Source organism: Cricetulus griseus, chromosome 6 (genome assembly GCF_003668045.3).
Source record: "Cricetulus griseus strain 17A/GY chromosome 6, alternate assembly CriGri-PICRH-1.0, whole genome shotgun sequence".
Classification (NCBI taxonomy): Eukaryota; Metazoa; Chordata; class Mammalia; order Rodentia; family Cricetidae; genus Cricetulus; species Cricetulus griseus.
This window is the reverse complement of record NC_048599.1, coordinates 256,802-277,566: the sequence shown is the minus strand read 5'-3', so window position 1 is coordinate 277,566 and position 20,765 is coordinate 256,802. Positions and strand designations below refer to the sequence as shown.

At 41.9% G+C, this 20,765-nt stretch overlaps 1 protein-coding gene across 2 annotated transcripts in view; it reads left to right on the top strand.

The window, feature by feature from the left end:
- Positions 1 to 20,765, top strand: part of LOC100767706 (pre-mRNA-processing factor 6) — a 61,379-nt gene that overhangs the window by 35,728 nt on the left and 4,886 nt on the right. For both annotated transcript variants that reach the window (XM_027420006.2, XM_027420007.2), the window contains exons 12-17: positions 7,919 to 8,041; positions 14,924 to 15,045; positions 16,646 to 16,784; positions 18,746 to 18,865; positions 19,339 to 19,515; positions 20,193 to 20,326. In XM_027420006.2, coding sequence (XP_027275807.1) covers positions 7,919 to 8,041; positions 14,924 to 15,045; positions 16,646 to 16,784; positions 18,746 to 18,865; positions 19,339 to 19,515; positions 20,193 to 20,326 — 815 coding nt within the window. The remainder of the gene's footprint in view (positions 1 to 7,918; positions 8,042 to 14,923; positions 15,046 to 16,645; positions 16,785 to 18,745; positions 18,866 to 19,338; positions 19,516 to 20,192; positions 20,327 to 20,765) is intronic.

Sequence of the window (20,765 nt, the reverse complement as noted above, 5' to 3'; positions counted from 1 at the left end):
TCTTTGTAAATCTGCATATTGGCCTTCCCCAAGAAGCTGGTCTTGGGAAATATCAATACCTCTATGTTGTTCTATGACCCTAGCTTTCACTTTTTATCATGTTTTTCATTGTAACTGAGGATCAGCATCTAATATTGTTGTAGCTAAGTCTTTCCATTTTGGGGGGATAATTCTGTTCTGAGTTGCCTGTGAATTTAACATCTGTTTTACATAGGGTGAGTGCATACTATATGAAATGACTGTTTCCTTAAATCTAACATTTTTGCAGGATTTTATTTAACTTATAGTTTTGGGGGTGTCTATCATCTGGTGGTTGTTCTTGTAACTGGATAAATTAAGGTTAGTTTTCTAATAACCTTGGGCTGCTTCCCTTCAGTTTCATCATGTAATGGTGTATTTGGTTTTGTTCTAGATTCCTCTGTGTGATCTTTTTTTTTTTTTTTTTTTTTGTTAGTAGGTGTTTTTAAGGTTTGTATCTTATCAGCCATTTTGTCATATATAGCCCAGATATTGAGGTCCCCCCCCCCTTTTTGGAGACCGGGTTTCTCTGTCTCAAAATTTTCTCTAAAACTTTCTATTATTAATAAAAATTCCAGAGCAGATATTGGAATAAGAACCTGATTGATCAGAGAAGTGGGTAAAGTGACCAGTGACCTCTTTTCTCTTCTTCCTTGATTCAAAAAGGCCTGCAAATCTCTCTAAGCCCCTCCCTACTACTTCCTCTATCTCCCTGTATGTATCCTGGGACCTCCAAAACTTCTATGGCTAATTCTGATCAGCTAGCCACTAACTTTGCCCCCGATCAAGGTTAGACTTTTTATTATCAGTCTCAGAATGTCAGTGCAAACAAATATCCTGCAACAGGGCCTTGCAGTTTTGGCTAGACTGGCTGTCCAGTGAGCCCCTAGGAGCCACCTGTTTCTTCCCAGAGTCCTGGGGCTATAGGTGTATGCTGTCAAACCCAGCCTTTTATGTGGATTCTGGGGATCCAAACTCAGGTTCTCCTGCTTGCTCAACAAGGCTTTACCTGCAGAACCATTTCCTGAGCCAAGTCATTGCCCCCCCCCCCCCCCCTGTATTTAAAAGAACTTGTCAGGGAACCTGGCTGACCTTGAACCTTTTATCCCCTTTCTCTACCTCCCTACTGGTACAATTGTAGGTGTATACTACCACACATCTGGCTCTTTTAATTCCTTTTTTTTTTTTTGAGACAACATCTTGTCTTGTCTCACAGTGTGTCACCCCGGATGGCCTGGAGCTCACTATATGGCTGCTTAAGTCTCCCAAATGCTAGGATTAAAGACATGTGCCATCATACCCAACTTTTTTTTTTCTTATGGCACTAGGAATTGAGCCCAGGGCTGATCTTTTCCCCTAGCCTTTCCATATTTTTGATATTAAATAAGAGTCTTATTAAGTGGCTCAAATTGGCCTTGAAGTTAGCAGTCCTCCTACTGCAGCCTCCCAGGGAGCTAGTATTATAAACCTGTACCACTAGAATTCAGCTTATTTTATTTATTACCATTTTTTGATGCTGTTACAAGTGGATTTAATTTTGTTATTTTGACATTGTTGAAAATTTTTCAATTGGCTTTGTGTTTTTGCTGACCTCCTTATATTAATAGTTTTAGTGGCTCCCTTAGAATTTTTTCCTATATGAAATCATGTCATTTGCAAATATAGTTTTGTCTTTCCAAGATATTTATTATTTTTTGTTTAATTTCCCTGAGTAGAAATTCCAGCAAAATGTTGAGTGGTGGTAGTATGAGAACCAACTTCTACTCTTGGATTCCTGATCTTAGGGAAGTGTCTCATCTTTTCCTCAGATAACCAGCTCACTTAACTTTTTAATTTTTTTTTTTTAAAGGTTTATTTATTATGTGTACAGTGTTCTGCCTGCATGTATGCCTGCAGGCCAGAAGAGGGCACCAGGTCTCTTTATAGATGGTTGTGAGCCACCATGTGGTTCCAGTAAATTGAACTCAGGGCCTCTGTAAGAGCAGCCAGTGCTCTTGACCTCTGAGCCATCTCTCCAGCACCCACACTTTTAATTTTTTGGTTTTTCGAGACAGGGCTTCTCTGTGTAGCTTTGGAGCCTATCCTGGCACTCACTCTGGAGACCAGGCTGGCCTCGAACTCACAGAGATCCGCCCGCCTTTGCCTCCCAAGTGCTGGGATTAAAGGCGTGCGCCACCAATGCCTGGCCACACTTTTAATTTTTAAAGTATTCTTTTTTCCATGTTTCATTTTGCATAGTTTGTATTGCTTTATCTTATTTTGAACTAATGTACTATTTATTTTACCTACTACATTTTTCACCTCAGATTTTTTTAGTATTCATTTCTAGAAATTTAGTTTTGGTCCTTTTCCCTTGTATGTCTTAAGTTTATATGGTGTGTGTGTGTGTGTATGTTTGGTTGCGAGAGTGCGCGCGCGCGCGTGTGTGTGTGTGCGTGTGTGTGTGTGTGTGTGTGTGTGTGTGTGTGTGCACCTACATACATATGTATGAATGACTACAGAAGAGGGTATTAGATTTCATGGAATTGGAGTTGCAGATGGTTCTGAGAATTAAACTTTGGTCCTCTTAACCTCTAGCCATTTCTCCAGCTCCCTCATGTCTCCAACTTTTAAATATATAGAATATTATTTATTTATTTGTTCATATATTCACAGTGCTGGGATCAAATCCCAGATTTGGCATCTAGGCAACTCCCTGCTACTGATCTACTTCCCAGTCTTTGACTAGGAATAATTATTTTAATGTCTTTGTCTGCTGGTTCTCTCATCTATGTCAGTTTTTAACCCTGAATTTTACCTTTTTGGTGCTAACTGTAGGTAGTCTAGAACCTGTTGGAATGCAGCGAAGTAATATGGATATATACCTTGATCCTTTGGAGTTTGCTTTTCTGTATCAAAAGGCAAGACCCAAGCAATATTCTTTGGTTTTGTTTTGAAGCAGGGTCACTCTGGCTGTCCTGGAACTTGTTATATAGACCAAGCTGACCTCAAATTCACAGAGAGTCACCTGCCTCTGCTTTGCTAAAGGCATGCACCACCTCACCTAGGTCCCAAGCAATGTTCTGCTGATTGTTCCACTGGGCAGAATTCCTCTGTGCCTTTTATCCTATTGCTTTCAACTATTCGAGGATTCCAGGCTGTCTGTTTTTATTTCTTAACTAATTGCATATAGGGTTACTCCAGCTGATTGTTCTCATTGGCTTCAGTGAAGACTCTTAGGGACTCCACACAAGATGCATCTGGAGTTCTGTTTCTGTGCTGCATCTTCTATTATACTTAGTCCTTTGTGCATCCATGCAATTCTCTGCTACTGACTTACTTCTCAGTCTTTGACTATAGTTATAATCTTTTAATGTCCTTGTCTGATTGGTCTCCTTGGCATCTCTACTACCCATTGGTGCCTTGCCTCCCACAGTAATCTAGAGTATCAAGTGGCATCTTTAGATTTTCCTATGTAGTCTTCATGTTGTTACAGTACCAAGTTCTTATATTTATATTGTGTAAAAGGTACCTAGATGTTTGAGGAAAAGGTCTAGTTAGCAGTGCCAGTTTTTTCTACAAAAATCCTACTGCCTCTGCCTTTAGAGTGCTTGAATTAAAAGTGTGTGCCACCATACCTGGCTCAATCTACCTTCATATAGACACCATTAGGAAGACAAGTTGAGGCTATTGCTAAAGTGTAGAGAAATTTGACATGAGCTTAGATTATGTTATTTTAAGCTATTTTATGCTTTCCTCAGTCTGTCTTCTACTTCCTTTTACTAGAATATGACAGAGGAGCTGAATATATGTCAGTTTGGTATTCAAATCATTTTCATGTTATTTGTACATCCAAGTATGCTGAATCTTGAGTAATAGTCACCATTCATTGAGATCCTACTGTGTTACAAACTATCTCTTAAGAACTTGTATATGTTAACACTTTCAATCCTTATTTGAAGACAGTTTCTGTCTGCCCAGTACACCCACCTTCAGTCCCAGCTAAATATACTGAGGCTTATATAATTATAAACTATTTGGCAGATGGCTCAGACTTTTTTTTTTTTTTTTTTTTTTTTGAGACAGGGTTTCTCTCCTGGAACACACTCTGTAGACCACGTTGGCCTTGAACTCACAGAGATCCGCCTGCTTCTGCCTCCCCAGTGTTGGGATTAAAGGCATGTGCCACCACCACCCGGCCCTTAAAGCATTTTTTTAAAAAAGATTTTATTTATTTATTTATTTATTTATGTATTTATGTATTTATTTATTATGTATGCAACATTCTGCTTCCATGTATATCTGCACACCAGAAGAGGACAACAGATCTCATAACGGATGGTTGTGAGCCGCCATGTGGTTGCTGGGAATTGAACTCAGGACCTGGAAGAGCAATCAGTGCTCTTAACCTCTGAGCTATCTCTCCAGCCCCCTTGCTCAGACTTCTTATTGGCTAACTCTTAATTATTAACCCATTTCTATTAAACTTTGTATCGCTGTGAGGCTGTGGCTTACCTGTAATGCTCCAGAATGTTACTCCTTTGGTGGCTACATGGCATCTCCCCGAGACTCACTCTCTGTGTTCCTCTTCCCAGCATTCCTAGTCTGGTAGCCCTGTCTACACTTCCTGCCTGGCTACTGCCAGTCAGCATTTATTCAGCAACCAATAAGAGAAATATATATTCACAGCATACAGAAGGACATTCCCCATCACTTATCTTTTCCATCTTCTCACTGTTATTTTTAGAATCCACTCAAATGAGGTTTTGATCCCAACACAGTACCAAAATCCTTAGAAATGTCCCTTAGGACCTTTGACTCATCAAGTCTAGGGATGTCCTATACTCTTTGGTTTTGCTTATTTTGCTTCCCTCTCCTCCACCCCCTTTGCTGGTTTTCTTTTTCTACATATTATTTTTATTTATGTGTGTATGTTTTATCTGCATGTATGTATAACAAGTACTGACATTGAGGCCAGAAGAGGGCATTGGATCTTCTGGGACTGGAGTTACACAGTTAAGAGCCACCGTGTGGAGGCACATGCCTTTAATCCCAGCACTTGGAAGACAGAGGCAGGTGAATCTCTGTGAGTTTGGTGCCAGCCTGGTCTACAAAGAAACCTGGTCTCAAAAACCAAAAGCAAAACAACAACAAAAAGAGCCACCATCTGGGTGCTGGGAATTGAACCTGGATCCTCTGGAAGAGTTAGCAAGTGTTTTTAACCATTAAACCATCACTTTAGCCCCTGGTTTTCTTTTCTAAATAAATGCTGACAGTTTTGTCCTTAACCCTTTTCCTAGATTTTTGTGATTACCCATTAATTGGAATGTTGTTTAGGTATCAGGAGCCTTGGACTTTTCCACAGCCCTGAGGGCATATGTGCTCCTCTCTTCCTGGCACATGTGATGGCACTACTACCTAGTGATTCCAAACAACCACAAAACTGACAGGTTCCTCAGTCCAGCTTTTGGGTAACACCTAGTTCATTCCTCAGGAGGTGTTGCTGACTCCTTTCATACCCCATGCACACATAGTCTGGGTCTACGTTTCTGTAAACTGAGTGACTTACATTACTGTCTTAGATAGATTATCTGTCCTTCCCCAGCACATAGCACCACCTTTAATCTCAGTATGCCCACTTAGAATTCCCAGAGCCTTCTTGCTTTGTAGATTAGATGCCTGTGCCCTTACTGTGGATTACAGGCCCTGTGAGTTTGGGATGATCATCCCATTGTTACATTGCTTACTGCTGCCCTTTCTAGTATGCATACTAATATGTCTTCATTTAAGATCTCTGCACTTGGTTCTGATCCCAGATGCTTTTCTGATGCCACAGGGTCCTGAGTGCTTCAGGTAGGGATAACGTTCTTATCTTTTCTTGCTTGCTCATTTCTTATCTTGTTCCCCACTGGGTCAGAGCCTGCAGTGTTCCTTGGCCATCTCATTGGTATGTGTGCTCTTGCACATGTTGCTGTGGATGGCTTATCAGTAGCTTTTCCATTTGCTTCAAAAGTATCCTGGTACATATAGTTTTGCATCCATGGGAATATTATTGTAAGATGAATTCCATAAGGTGGAATTGCTGGTGCATACATTGTTTTGATGGAGGAAATAAAGTTGCCTTCTGTAGAGGTCAGTGCATAGTCCTCACCTTTGTAAAATCCATGCCTCTCTTTAAAGACCAAGTTAATCAGCCTGCTTGCTGAAAACAGTTTAGCATCTTACAGACAAGAATAGCCTAGAGTTTCTTTTAAGATATTTAAGTTTGTTGTATTTTGTTTTCTGGTAAACTTGCAAATGCCCTTTGCAACATTTGTCTGTTGGGTCAGTTGTTTGATTCCTAATTAATGTACAGGGTACTTTTTTTTTTTTTAAAGATTTTGTTTATTTATTATGTATACAACATTCTGTACATCAGAAGAGGGCACCAAGTTTCATAATGGATGGTTGTGAGCCACCATGTGGTTGCTGGGAATTGAACTCGGGACCTCTGGAAGAGCAGTCAGCGCTCTTAACCTCTGAGCCATCTCTCCAGCCCGCACAGGGTACTTTTATTATCTCCAACTTCGTTTGTCTTTGTTTTGTTTTGGTTGATTGGGTTTTTGTTGTTGGGTTTTTTGTTTGTTTGTTTGTTTGTTTTGTTTTTTTCTTTCTTCAAAACAGGAGTTTTTGTGCAGCTCTGGCTGTCCTGGAATTCCCTTTGTAGCCCAGTCTGGCCTCAAACTTAAGAGATTCACCTGCCTCTGCCTCCAGAATTCTAGGACTTTAGCCTCCTAGAGTTCTAGGGCATACACCATTACCGCCCAGCCTATCCCCAACTTTTAGTAACACATTCCTGTGCTCATAATGTAGAACTTTTTTTTTTTTCTGAAAAGAAAATTGTTTACAGATATGGCTCTCTTTACATGTTCCAAATCTGCTTTCCTAAAATTGGAAGTACCTTGCTACATGTTGGCCTGCTCGGTGGACTGCTCCTGTGATTGGTCATCTGCTGTGATGCACCCCCCCCCCTTTTCATCTAATCTCCCTTGCAGCTAGGGTCCCCACCAACACTTCTTGTCTAGGTTAGAACATTCCTCTTTTTGCTAATTTGTGAGTTCTATTCCTAACAGTACAAATACTTTGAACTTGTCTTTTACTTCCACTCCTTTCAGTTTCTTTAATGTAAGGCGTGTGCCACTGTGCCTTGCTACAGCCTTATTTTTAGTGTGTGTAGGTGCACATGCTACAGTGTAAGTGTAGAATCAGGAGACAATCATTTGGAGTTAGATCTCTCCTCCTATCGAGTAAATTCAGGTTATCAGGGTTTCACAGCAAATGCCTTTACTGTCTCACCAGCCTCCTCCCCCTTAAATTGATTTTTCCCATGGTTTCAGGGATTGAACCCAGAGCCTTGAGTATTCTAGGCAAGTGCTGTATCACTGGAGTATTATATAATCTCCATCCCCCTTTTCATTAATTTTGAGACAAGGTCTTACTTAGTATTTCAGGCTAGCTTTGAACTATGGTCTTTATGCTGGTGCCTTACAAGTAGCTGGTGTTACCACCATACTGTGTATCACCATACTTGGCTTTTTATTTTGAAGTAAAAATAGTTTCAGATACCCAAGAATGTTGCAAAACTGTAGTTTTTAGATGTTCTTTAGTGTAAGAGCTTAATAGAACTTCTGTATGCAGCAAGATCTCGTTTAAAATGTACTGTATGAATAAATGTGGTTTCATTCAGCCACACAGTGTTTATTGAGTACATAAATGCAGGGTAATTAGGACAGAAGTATTAATGAACAAAACAACATGACAGGTTGCTAGGTTATATGCCCAAGACAGTAGGTACATAATTATTAATTACCATCCAGGAATGGCGGTCACTTGACAGCTCTAACTAAAAAAACCAAACAAAATTTCTGTGCTTCTCTTTCAGGATGCTGAAGAGTGTGACAGGGCAGGAAGTGTGGCCACTTGCCAGGCAGTCATGCGTGCCGTAATCGGTATTGGGATTGAGGAGGAAGATCGCAAACACACCTGGATGGAAGATGCTGACAGTGTAAGCTTACCTGCTTTCCACCCAGTCTGTAGCCTTGCTAGGAATGGTGGTCCCTAAAATGAGTAGGTTGCTTTCCATACCACCCCCCCTTTTGTCTCCTTAAAAATCTTTCTGATGTGCTTGATTTTATTTGTATTTTTTGTCTTTTTTTGAGACTGGAGCCCAGGATGACCTTAGACTGGAGATCTTCTTGCCTTAGCCTCGTCATTTCTGGGATTACGGGAGCATGCATTACATCTAGCTCTAATACACTTATTTTAGATGGAGTTGCAGTCATAAGGGTAGCAGATTTCTACAAACCCGCGTTTAAGCTTTTGAGTGCTTACTAGATGGAGAAAGTAGCTATTACAAAGGTGTGCCTGTTGGCAGCTATGTGTACTTACTTGTATTACAATGTTTTAGATGGGTGGCAGAGAACCTCTGTGGCACCAGGTTTTCTCCCAGTTCCTGGTTCCCATTACTGGTTTCATTTCAGGAACATTTTGTATAGAGTTGCTGCCTCTTTGACACTGTTTCCTCAGAATAGTTTCCCAAAGGGAAAACAAGACGTTAGATTGATCAACATGTTTAAGATACTAAAATGGGGGCTGGAGAGATGGCTCAGCAGTAAGAGCATTGACTGTTCTTCTAGAGGACCTGGGTTCAAACCCTAGCACCCACCCAGTTTTAAAACTGTTTGTAACTCTGGTTTCAGTGGACCTGACACCTTCACACCAGTGCACATAAAAAAAAAAAAAGTTAAATTATTTAAAAAAATACTAAAACAGGGCCACACCTTTAATCCCAGCACTCAGGAGGCACAAGCAGGTGGATCTCTGTGAATTCAAGGTCAGCCTGTTCTAAAGAGTGAGTTCAGGACAGCCAAGGCTACACAGAGAAACCCTGTCTCAAAATTTTTTTTTTAATTTTTTAAAAATTTATTTTGTGTATGTGTGTGAGCATATTCATCCCTAAAGTAGAGACCACAGAACCACCCGTGGGAAGTCAATTCTCTTCTTCCATCCTGTAGGTCCTGGGAATCAAACTCACTCAGGTCATTAGGCCCTGGCAGTAGATGCTCTTACCCTCTGAGTTGGCCCTTAGTGTCCTATTAGTAAAATTAAACAGTAACAATGAGAACAAAACTATATTCTCTTTAGATGCTTGCAGGATCATAGCCTTAGGACAACCTGAGAAAGTACCTTAACAGGGCTTCAGTATGTCTTTATTTCATGAATTTCCTTTTTATTATTTATTTGGTTGGGGTTGGTTGGTTATATGGTGCTAGGGTGGAACCAGGGGCCTGGGCATGTTGGGCAAGTGCTCTACCATTAAGCTACATCTCTTCCCTAAATCTGAATTTTTGAGTACTGGAGGCCAGCAGTTTTACAGAATACATTTTGACCTGGCTATATGTTATATTTGCTTGTGAGTTGGTTGAGGTTTGTCCTTGGCAGTGTAAGATGTCAGGTCTTCCTTCATAAACAAATTTATATATTCTGATCGTGATGTGCTACGGAGGTACAGATACTTGTTCACTCTGACCAGCTGTCCAGACTTTCTTGTATTCTTTCAGTTGTTTCCTTTATGATTAATAGCAAGCATTTTTGAAGAAGCATTTTAAAATTATGTTGGTATCCTCCAAGCATCAACTTACTAGTTTGAGGATCTGTTTTGTTTTGTTTTTTAAGATTTTATTTATTTATTATATATACAACATTCTGCTTCCATGTATATCTGCACATCAGAAGAGGGCACCAGATCTCGTAATGGGTGGTTGTGGGCCACCATGTGGTTGCTGGGAATTGAACTCAGGACCTCTGGAAGAAGAGTCGGTGCTCTTAACCTAATCTGAGCCATCTCTCCAGCCCTGAGGATCTGTTAATAATGGTTGGTTTTATTGTTCTTGTTATTTGTTTGTTTCTTTTTTGTTTTAAACAGTCCACTATATAGCACAGGCTGACCTCAAACTGACAGCAATCCTTCTTCAGTCTCCCAAGTGCAAAGTTTATAGACAAGAGACTCCAAGCCAAAGTAATGAACAATGCTTTCATTGAAATGGTTGTTTCTATGGTATATGCCAAGTGCTGGTTTTCTGTTTTGATTTGGTTTTTGGCTTTTTAAAACATTATTATTTATTTTATGTATATGAATGGTTTGGCTTCATGTGTACCACGTGTGTGTCTGGTGCTCACAAGAGGCCACAAGAGGGCATCAAATCTCCTGGAACTGGAGTTACAGAAGATTGTGCTGAGTCCTCTGGAAAGGCAGCCAGTGCTTTAACTGCTGAGCCATTTCTTCAGCCTCTTCTTCAGCCCCTGCTTTTATTTATTTATTTATTTATTTATTTATTTTGGATAGCATCTCTTATAGACAAGTCTGGCCTTATACTTCTTGGGTAGTTGAGGATGATTTTCTTACCTTCACCTCCCAAATACTAGAATTATAGGTGTGAGCCAATATGCCTGGGTTATGTGGTGCTAGAGATTGAACCCAAGACCTTGTAAATGACAGCCATGAAGCAGTCTACCAATGGGGCTACATCCCCAGTCTTTGCTTTTGGTTTTCTGAGAAAAATCTTGCTGTGTAGCCTAGGCTGGTCTCAAACTTGTGATTCTCTTACCTCAGCCTCCTGTTCAGCTCAGATGTTTTTAGTTTGTGTATTATTTTTGGTACTAAGGATTAAACCCAGAACCTAATGCATGTTAGGGGAGAGCTGTACCATGGATCTATATCCCCAGCCCTTTAAAGAAAATTGTGAGATTGTTGGTGACGTACACCTTTAATACCAGCAGCGGGGAGGCAGAGGCAAGCAGATCTCTGTGAGTTAGAGGCCAGCCTGGTCTACAGAGTTCCAGGACGGCCTCCAAAGCTACACAGAGGAAACCCTGTCTTGAAAAACAAAACAAAACAAAAAAATCAAAAGCATTTTGTGAAATGATAATAATGAAGGGCATTCCTGTTCCTCTTCATCTGGTAGACCAATGATTCATCTTTTAGTTATGCTGTCTCTGTGTGAATCTCTTGAAAATGGTGTACACATTGTGACACAGAACTCAGGTACTGGCTTTACAGCCTATGGAATGGCCTTATATATGCTAATACACACTTTACTCTTTGAGTCAAGAGGTAGGTCAAAGGGGTTTGTTTCATCATATTGGGCCTGAGGCTGGAAGTATTGTTCAGTAGTGGAGCATATGCCTAGCATACATAAAGCATTAGCTCCAACTTGCAGTACTAGAATGCATATATAAATATATACATATAGAGAGAACACTAAATACTAAATGTTCTTTGTGTTGAGTGAAAATTCCTTTGTATCTAAAAGAACCTAGCACTTGGTTGTGATAACTTCTTTATTCTAAACACAGAATGGCATGTTCTGTATCTCTTTCCTTTATTGCTTTTAATAAATTTGGAGCCTTTATTAGACAACACTCTGAAGATAACAAAAATATGAGAAGTCCAAGAATGATTTTAGCTTATTCATTCTTCCTTTCTTTTGTTTTGTTTTGTTTTGATGTAGCCTAGGTTGGGCTGGACTCAGAATCCTCTTACCTCTCTCTGGAGTACTGGGATTTCAGGCATGTACCGTCGTGCCCAGCTTTTCTCATTTTTTATTGTCACTTAACCACTTTTACTCAGTAACCATAGCTGTTTTTCTTTTTCATGCAGGAATGAGAAGTAATGTTTCTAGTATGCTTAGAAACGTGGGGTACTCTCCTAGTGCTCCTTCCTACCACGGGCCCAGGGCACTGTTACTTGATGCTTAGGCAGTTAAAGCAGTAGAGTTCTTAAAATCTTTGCAGTTGATCTCATTGCTTTGGTTAGCAGCCACACAGAAGAGTATAGACCAGGGTTTGCCCAGTGTAGAGTCTGGCCCCTCTGAATACTCCTGGTCAGGTTATAACACTTAGGAAAAGGCCCTTCTTGATTTCTCTGGTGGTTGAGTCAGAGTCAGGCCATGTGATATAGGAAGGATTGGGTCTGATCAAAATCTTGGCATACCTCCGTTCCTTCCCCACCTGTTTCTACATACATTGTGGGTCTTGGACACTTATAGGCTCTTTGGCATCTCGCTCTATGAAGATATCTGACCATCTGAGGAATTTTGGATGACCAGGTAACTTCCCTGTGTAAGTTTGTATGTATGTAGCTGTGACTACAGCTCCACCTGGGGCTTTTTTTTTTTTTTTTTTTTAAGAATTTTACTTTTAGGACTGTCTGGCCTAGAACTCACTGTAGACTAGGCTGGCCTCAAACTCACAGAGATCCTCCTGCCTCAGCCTCCCAAGTACTGGGATTAAAGGTGTGTGCCACCACAACCCAGCTCCACACAGGCAGTTTTGCCATTTACAGTTGTAATAGTTTTTTGCTATTTGTCCCTAGTGGCCATTACATTAACTTGCCCCCAGATTCATACCCCTTTGTTATTGTTTATTTTTTTGTTTGTTTTTTGAAGACAGGGTTTCTCTGTGTAGCCCTGGCTATCCTGGAATTAGCTTTGTAGATCAGGCTGACCTCAAACTGAGAGAGAGAGATCTGCTTGCCTCTGCCTCCTGAGAAGGAAGTGATTTCTCCCAGGGAGGGAGACCTTAGTCTTCTATGAACCTAAAAAAAAGTGTGTGAACCTGTCTAGTTTGTTATTGGTGAAAAGTTTCTGCACCCTGATAAGTCTCTCCACTGATATAGCAATCGAAATCAAACTGAATTAGAAAAAGCCCATGTTTAATGGATACAATGCTCCTGGATGGCCTTCTAGCCCCCCAGAGAGGAGCCGGGAAAGAGAGACCAGAAAACCCGTCTAGTTTCTGGGAGGCAGTTTAAATACCCTGTAGAAGTGGTCTTGAGCATCTCTTGGGGAGGGGTCATCATTTGGGGGGCTTCTGAGATGCAGCAGGGTTTGGAGGGAGATAGGGGAGGGCGGAGCTTAGGTGGAACTTCCACCATAACAGTTGGGTCTCATGGTCACCATGAAGATCAGTTAAACTACCTCTCATCAGAGTTATCATTGCATTTGGTGACTAGCTTTGTTATTTGGTATTACGTATGACTAAAAAAAAATTTTTTTTGAGTGGGTGTGTGTATACATGCTACAGCATGTATGCAAAGGTCAGAAGATTGCTTGTATGGGACTTGGTTCTTTCTACTATGTGAGTCCTAGAAATTGAACTCAGCTTGTCAGGCTTGTTGCTAAGTGTCTTAACCTACTAAGCCATCTTGCTGGTTCATTACCTATCACTTTTTCTTTCTATTTGTTTTGTGTGTATAGGTATTATGTGTATGTCTGTGCACCGTGTGCATTCAGTGCTCAAGAAAGCCAGAAGTGAGTGCTGGATCCATGTGGGTGCTGGCAGTCAAACTCTTGGGTCTTCTGGAAGAGCAACTAGTGCTCTAACTGCTGAGCCATTTCTCCAGTCCCTACCTATCACTTTATATATATGAGTGTTAGGGTTTCTTTTAAGACTTTATTTTTACTTTTGTGCATGTGAATATGCATGTGTGTATGTGTGTGTACATATGCCATGTGTCTGCAAAGGCCAGAAGAGGGTGTCATATCCCCTGGAACTGGAGTTATATGTGAATTAATTATCTGATTTGAGTGCTGGGATCCAAACTTGGATCCACTGGAAGAACAGCAAGTGCTCTTAACCACTGAGTCATCTCTCCAACCCCTAAAATCACTTGACTATAAAAAAACAAAAAACAAACAAAAAACAAAACTAGAGGATCTAGGCCTGATGGTATGTACAGACCTGTAACCTCGGCTATTCAGAAATCTAAGATAAGATTGCAGATTCAAGGCCAGCCTGGGAATTGAGTGAGACCATTGCAAAATAACAAATAGAAAAAGGTGAAGAAGGTAGCTCAATGGTAGAATGCTTGTTTATCATTACAAAACAATGGCCTTGGCTTGCTGGTATTAGAGGATGGGGTGGGGGTGGGGAAAGGAAGCAAAGCCTAATGGTGTCTGCTGTGATTCTACTAGATTGGTGGGCTTCTCATTCTCTTTGTGTTGGATTGTCTTGTACAGGTTTTGAATGGCTTAACCTTTTTTTTTTTTTTTTTTTTTTTTTTTGTGCTTTTGGTGTTTTGCTTGACGTGTGTGAAGATGCCAGATCCTCTGGAACTGGAATTACAGACAGTTGTAAGCTGCCATGTTGGTGCCGGGAGTTGAACCCAGGTCCTCTCTTAACCGCCATGGCTTAACCTTTTTAATGGAAAATACATAGTATTAATTAAAAAGCAGCATATAAACCGGGCGGTGGTGGCTCACTCCTTTAATCCCAGCACTTGGGAGGCAGAGGCAAGTAGATCTCTGAGTTCAAGGCAGTGTGTGATGGTACACAGGTGTGTGAGTGCACACACACACACACACACACACACACACACACACACACACACACTTGCCTTAGCTATAACCTTACACATATGCATATTTATGTGCATTTGTTATCTTTTGTTTTCTGTTTTTTGTTTGTTTGTTTTTGAGACAGGGTTTCTCTGTATAACAGTCCTGGCTGTCCTAGAACTCACATTGTAGACCAGGCTGGCCTCGAACTCACAGAGATCTACCTACCTGTGCCTCCCAAGTGCTGGGAATAAAGGCGTGTACCACTACCACTCAGCTGCATTTGTTATCTCGCAGGTAAAAAGCTGCTACTCCTCTTAGTATGTCTTCTTGCAAGTCAGGGGGCCAGAAGGGTGCCTTCTGAACTTTTTTTTTAGCATTTGTGTCCCCATCCTCAGGTGACCTTGTCTTAAGATTGTAGTTTAATTAATGTACCACAGCACATTTGTTACCAGATGTCACTACTTAGAAGTACAAGAGGCTTGAAAAAGTATTATCGTCTGCCCCATGCAGTCCTAAACTACCTTCCTCATAGTGTCTCTCTGCTCTAGTGTGTGGCCCACAATGCTTTGGAGTGTGCACGAGCCATCTATGCCTATGCCCTACAAGTCTTCCCCAGCAAGAAGAGTGTGTGGTTGCGAGCTGCATACTTTGAGAAGAACCATGGTACCAGGTATGGGGGCACTTTCCACTTCCTGTCTGCATAATACTGGATTCAAACCTCACTTTCATGAAGATCTGCAAGTGACACTGTTTTGGATCTGTCCCTCTGTGATCATGAGCAGGTTACAATGAGAATAGGCACTTTTGTGGCACTTGGGACTCTGAAACTGCCTTATTCTTTATAGCCCTTCTTTGATTGAATTATCATGAGTTTATAGTTGAGAAACCAAGGCATCAAGGAGCCCTTTACTCGTGCCTTATGGGTCTGAGAGTGTCCAATGCAGGCTGTTAGTGCTTGGGCACTCTCTTCAGCAGTGGGCGGTACAGTGTCAGGGCCCATGCAGTCTGTTTTTCATTTTAGCTGCACTGGCTTTCTGGGGTTTGGCTGGTTTTTGTACACAGAAGGAGGTCCCTGACAATTTTCTTTAATTGTATTCTTTAATTGGAAAAACCTTTGGGTCGGCCTTATTGGCTGTAAATGCTGATTAAATTAGGCATTGTAGTTTCTTGTTTTAAATGTGTCATTCCCTGGGGTACAGGACTCATGTTCCTGAGCACCCTGTGTCATTCTCTTTTGGGTCCTCAGCTCTTCCCTATGTTGGGTGGGCACAGACCTTGCTGGTTTCACCAACATTGCATCTGGGACTTTGAGCCCTTGTTTCTTTTCTGTTATTAGTTAATGTTAGTTTCTACAGGGCCTCTTTCTACCCTGCCAGCTGGCTTGGTATTTCAGAATTAACTCATTAGGGAACTTAAGGACTTTCTAAAATGATCCCAGTGACTCACCTTGTATAATGTCACTTGGTACAGTCTTAAGTGCTGACTTGTATGGGACCCTGTCATGTCAGGTGTGGGTTGGGGTTGAGACTTCATGACTCATGGCTTAAATGTATACTGTTATCCACCAAGTGTTTCAATGGTTAGTTTCCTCCTACTAACCTATTTTTTTCTTTGCTGCTAGCTTATAGACTGATGAGGAAAGTCATCAGTACTTGGGCCCAGGGCTCTGGGGAACATGGTGTTGCTTCTGTAGGCACTTTCTGTGTGATATGGTTTTGTGTGTTCTTTTACTTGCAGCTGAACACATGAGGCCCATAGGGGTCATCAGTAAAGTAAAGGTGGTGTGACCAAGAGGTGGTGGACCATATATAATCCAGAGATGTCATACCCCGTATCCAAGGCTGACAAGACTTCTTATTCAGTAGTGTTCTAAAATCACTCTCAATAAGACCTTTTTGTTTTGTTTGGGGGAGGGGGTTATGGGTGCCAGGGACCTTAATCTTTATCAATGAATCCAGGGTGTCCTCTGTGCTTCAAGATAAAAGGGCCTTCATTGTCACCAGACTGCCATGTTATCACTGCCCCCAGGATACATGGCTGTAAAAGGCTTTGCTGTTTAAACAATGCTTTGCTTTATAGAGTCCTCTTCAGTAGTTGATTTTAGATTCTTTATGGGAAAGAAAGATTTCCCTACACTCTCCCCATCGTAAAATCTCGTAAATCATTAATAGTACCGAACTTTGGAGTGGTAGCTGTCTTTTCAGCATCTAGATGGCTGTGTGCTCTGATTTATGGCCCTGACCCTAGTGACTATGGCCTTTCTCTTGCAGGGAGTCTCTGGAAGCACTCCTGCAGAGGGCTGTGGCCCACTGCCCCAAGGCAGAGGTGCTGTGGCTCATGGGTGCCAAATCCAAGTGGCTGGCAGGGGATGTGCCTGCAGCAAGGAGCATCTTGGCCCTGGCCTTCCAGGTAGGTAAAGGATGCCTGTATTGGAAGGGGCCATGAACACAAACTCAGTGTTAGTGCTACTGTGGCCTTAGAGCTTACCTTGTGCATATTCTTTGGGATATGTCATGATCTAGTCTAGAGACACTGGATTGTGTGGGTGGCCTTGTCTATGAGGCCTAAGCATGAGGAACATTGCAACCAGCCACACTGGCCTCAGTTCCCTTCTATTTCATATGACTATAGGCCAGGTACTCCAGAGTACAAGACCACAATGTAAGCTGCCTGGGTGCTTAATGCCTTTGTGAGAGTGCTGTCCTACTAAAACAGATATACTTACTGGCCTAATGAGGCCTAGCTGTTACGATACATACAATGTTACTAAAACAGATATACTTACTGGCCTGCTGAGGCCTAGCTGTTACAATACATGCAATGTTACTAAAACAGATACACTTACTGGCCTAATGAGGCTTAGCTGTTACAATACATACAATGTTACTAAAACAGATAGACTTACTGGCCTAATGAGGCCTAGCTGTTACAATACATACAATGTGTGTGTGTATAAGCTAGAGGTCAACCTAGAGTGTCTTCCTATATCACTGTCTACTTTTTTTTTTTTTCCTCCTAGACAGGGCTTTTCTGTGTCTTGGCTATCTGTATCTCATTCTGTAAACTGTCTGATCTCGAACTCCCTCTGCCTCTGCCTCTGCCTCCTGAGTGCAGGGCTGCCTAACACACCCTGAGGGGTTTTTTTGTTTTTGTTTTTTTGGGTTTGTTTTTTGTTGTTGTTGTTGTTGTTTTGGGGACAAGATCTTTCAATGAACCTGGAGCTTACAGCTTTGGTTCACCTGGTTACCAATTAGTCTTTAGAATTCATCTGACTACACCCTCTAGTACTGGGGTTACAGATGTGCATTGCCATGCCTGGCTTTTATGTGGGTGTCCAGTAAGCACTTTACACACTAAGCCATCTCCTTAACCTACATGTAACATTTAAATTTTTTTACAACAAAAAATGATCCTAATATTTTTTTAGAAGCATGTGCTATCCTCCTGTGTCTGTGTCTTTTTTTAAAAGATTTTATTTATTTATTATATATACAACATTCCGATTCCATGTATATCTGCACATCAGAAGAGGGCACCAGATCTCATAAGGGATGGTTGTCAGCCACCATGTGGTTGCTGGGAATTGAACCAGTCTAGTATCATAGCCCAGGGCAACAGTAAAGTTTGTCTGTTGTAAATAAGCACCAGAAGAGCTAACTTGCGTCAGTACAGCTGTTATCCGAAGAGACTATAGGAATAGGTGATAGTGCTGTGCCAGATAAGTGATGTCCTTTCTACATACAGTTTTCTCCTCAAGTTGTGTGCTAGAATTTTAAGGTGGTTCACTTTTACCATAACCATAGACACCATGGCCATGTTGCAGAAGTCTTTAAGGAGGGTAGGTACACATTATGAGGCACTACTTTTATGTCCCCTGGACTCTTAAGTTTGTATAGCTTGGTCCATGCCTGTGGGAACCCTTTACACTTCATTATCTCACCTTGATCTACCCTGACCACATGGGCTACCTGAGGGGAAGGGATGAAGTTAGATGTAGCAGATTCTGATGCAAAGATGTGAGTGAGCCAATCATAGTTTTGAAAGGCCGTGCAGAATTTAGATGCATCCTAGAGAGGGTGGCTCTACAATACTAGTATTGTTGCTTCATCTCTGTACAAGAGTAAAAGAGAGAGAGAGAGAGAGAGAGAGAGAGAGAGAGTGTGTGTGTGTGTGTGTGTGTGTGTGTGTGTGTGTGTGTGTTTCCCCCCCAAGCTGAGATCTACATTTCCTAGCTTGTGCAGAAGCATACTAGTCCTGTATCAGAGTGAGGTTCAGTTCACTTCTCAGACTGCCTGTTCTTAATTAAGTGTGGTCTAGCCCTGGTCACTTTTGTTTTGAGCCTTTTTGATGCAGCTGTGCTTATTCTCCAGGCCAACCCCAACAGTGAAGAGATTTGGCTGGCGGCTGTAAAGCTGGAGTCCGAGAACAATGAATACGAGCGAGCCCGGAGGCTGCTGGCCAAGGCACGGAGCAGCGCACCCACTGCCCGTGTGAGTGGTGGCTGGTGGGTGGGGCAGTATTGGCAGAGTGCCTCTTGGCTCATACATGGCATTGGGAAGGAGTGAGATGAGTAGGACAGCTCATGCCACAGCCCAATCGTGTTATTGGGCTTTAAAATGCATTTCTTTAGCTGGGCGGTGGTGGCTTATACCTTAAATTCCAGCACTTGGGAGGCAGGGGCAGGTGAATCTCTGTGAGTTCAAGTCCAGCCTGGTATACAGGGCAACATAGAGAAACTGTCTTGAAAAACCAAAAAAAAAAAAAAAAAAAAAAAAAAGGCATTCCTTTATTTATCTATACCTCTTGTATATACAAAAGAGCTACATACAACAACTTATGAGGTACAGGACAGATGTGTGTGAACGATGTCTATGATGTCATGTGTGTGATATGAAGGTAGTTAGCATCCAGATAGATGGTAGAAGTAACAACTCTGGTGTGATGGTGCTTGTCTGCTTTACAGGTATTCATGAAATCTGTGAAGCTGGAGTGGGTGTTGGGGAACATCACTGCTGCCCAGGAGTTATGTGAGGAGGCTCTGAGGCACTATGAAGACTTCCCCAAGCTGTGGATGATGAAGGGGCAGATTGAGGAGCAGGGGGAACTGATGGAGAAGGCCCGAGAGGCCTATAATCAAGGGGTGAGCCTCTATTAAGATGTCTTAGGGGCCAGGAGATGGTAGAGCACACCTTTAATCCCAGCACTCAGGAGGCAGAGGCAGGCACATCTCTGTGAGTTCTAGTCCAGCCTGCTCTACAAAGTGAGTTGCAGTGCAGCTGGAGCTACACAGAGAAACCCTGTCTTAGTGGGGTGGAGGGGGAAAGATGTCTCAAGGAATAGCATGACATTGGTCAATTTCCCATGCTTTTGAAAGAAGTGGAGGGCCAGTGGTCTGTGATAGAGCTTTGTGCTTGAGACTGAATTTTTATGCTTCCTTTTGTTATGGATACTGTTTTCCTTTCTACAAAGTTGCACACTCTGTGTTTAGGATATATGGGGTTTGGTACATCAGAAGTAGCATAATGTATACTCAATGTATGCTTGTGTATGTAGCATGGCTGTATACATTGAAGTGCACATGCTGATTGCACTTGTCCTGCAGACATCCTTTGTGTACATGTATACAACACAGCTACACACACCTGTTTACATGAGCACACCACAGAGCCATGTCTGTAAATCCACATGGAGAGCACAAAGTACATGTCTAACAGCCTGAAGTGTTCTTAGAAGCTGATTACACTTCACACAACTTTAGATTCTCTCTGAGCTCTTATTTTACTCTGTTTTTTTTTTTTTTTTTTTTTTTGGTCACAGCTGAAGAAATGTCCTCACTCCACACCACTGTGGCTCTTACTCTCCCGGCTTGAAGAAAAGATTGGGCAGCTGACTCGTGCTCGGGCCATTTTGGAAAAGTCTCGTCTAAAAAACCCGAAGAATCCTGGGCTATGGTGAGTCCTTGGTAATTGGCTCATCTCCCGCTTTGGAGGCTGACCTCACTCAGCTCCTTCTTACTTCAGCCCAGGCTCCTGGGGCACAATAATAAGTGGCAGCTTCTATGAGGAATCACAGTCCCTGCCTTGGAAGATCTGGGTCTAGATGGTGAGTGGGCTTCTGGTGAAGGGAAGGGCTGTAAGATGCCAGTGAATGGAACTAAGAAAGTGGACTATAGAAGTAACATAGGCAAGACCTTCTGGAACATGAAGAAACTTGCCAGAGGGAGCAGAGTATGGTGGTGTGCACCTGTAATCCTAGTAAGTGGGAGGTCAAAACAGGAGGGCAGTGAGTTATGCCAGCTTCGCCATGTTACAGGTAATGGATGCAGAGTCCAGCTAGGAGTTAGGCTGGAATAAGAGAGAGCACTGCTGAGAAAGGGTAATCCTTAGGTGC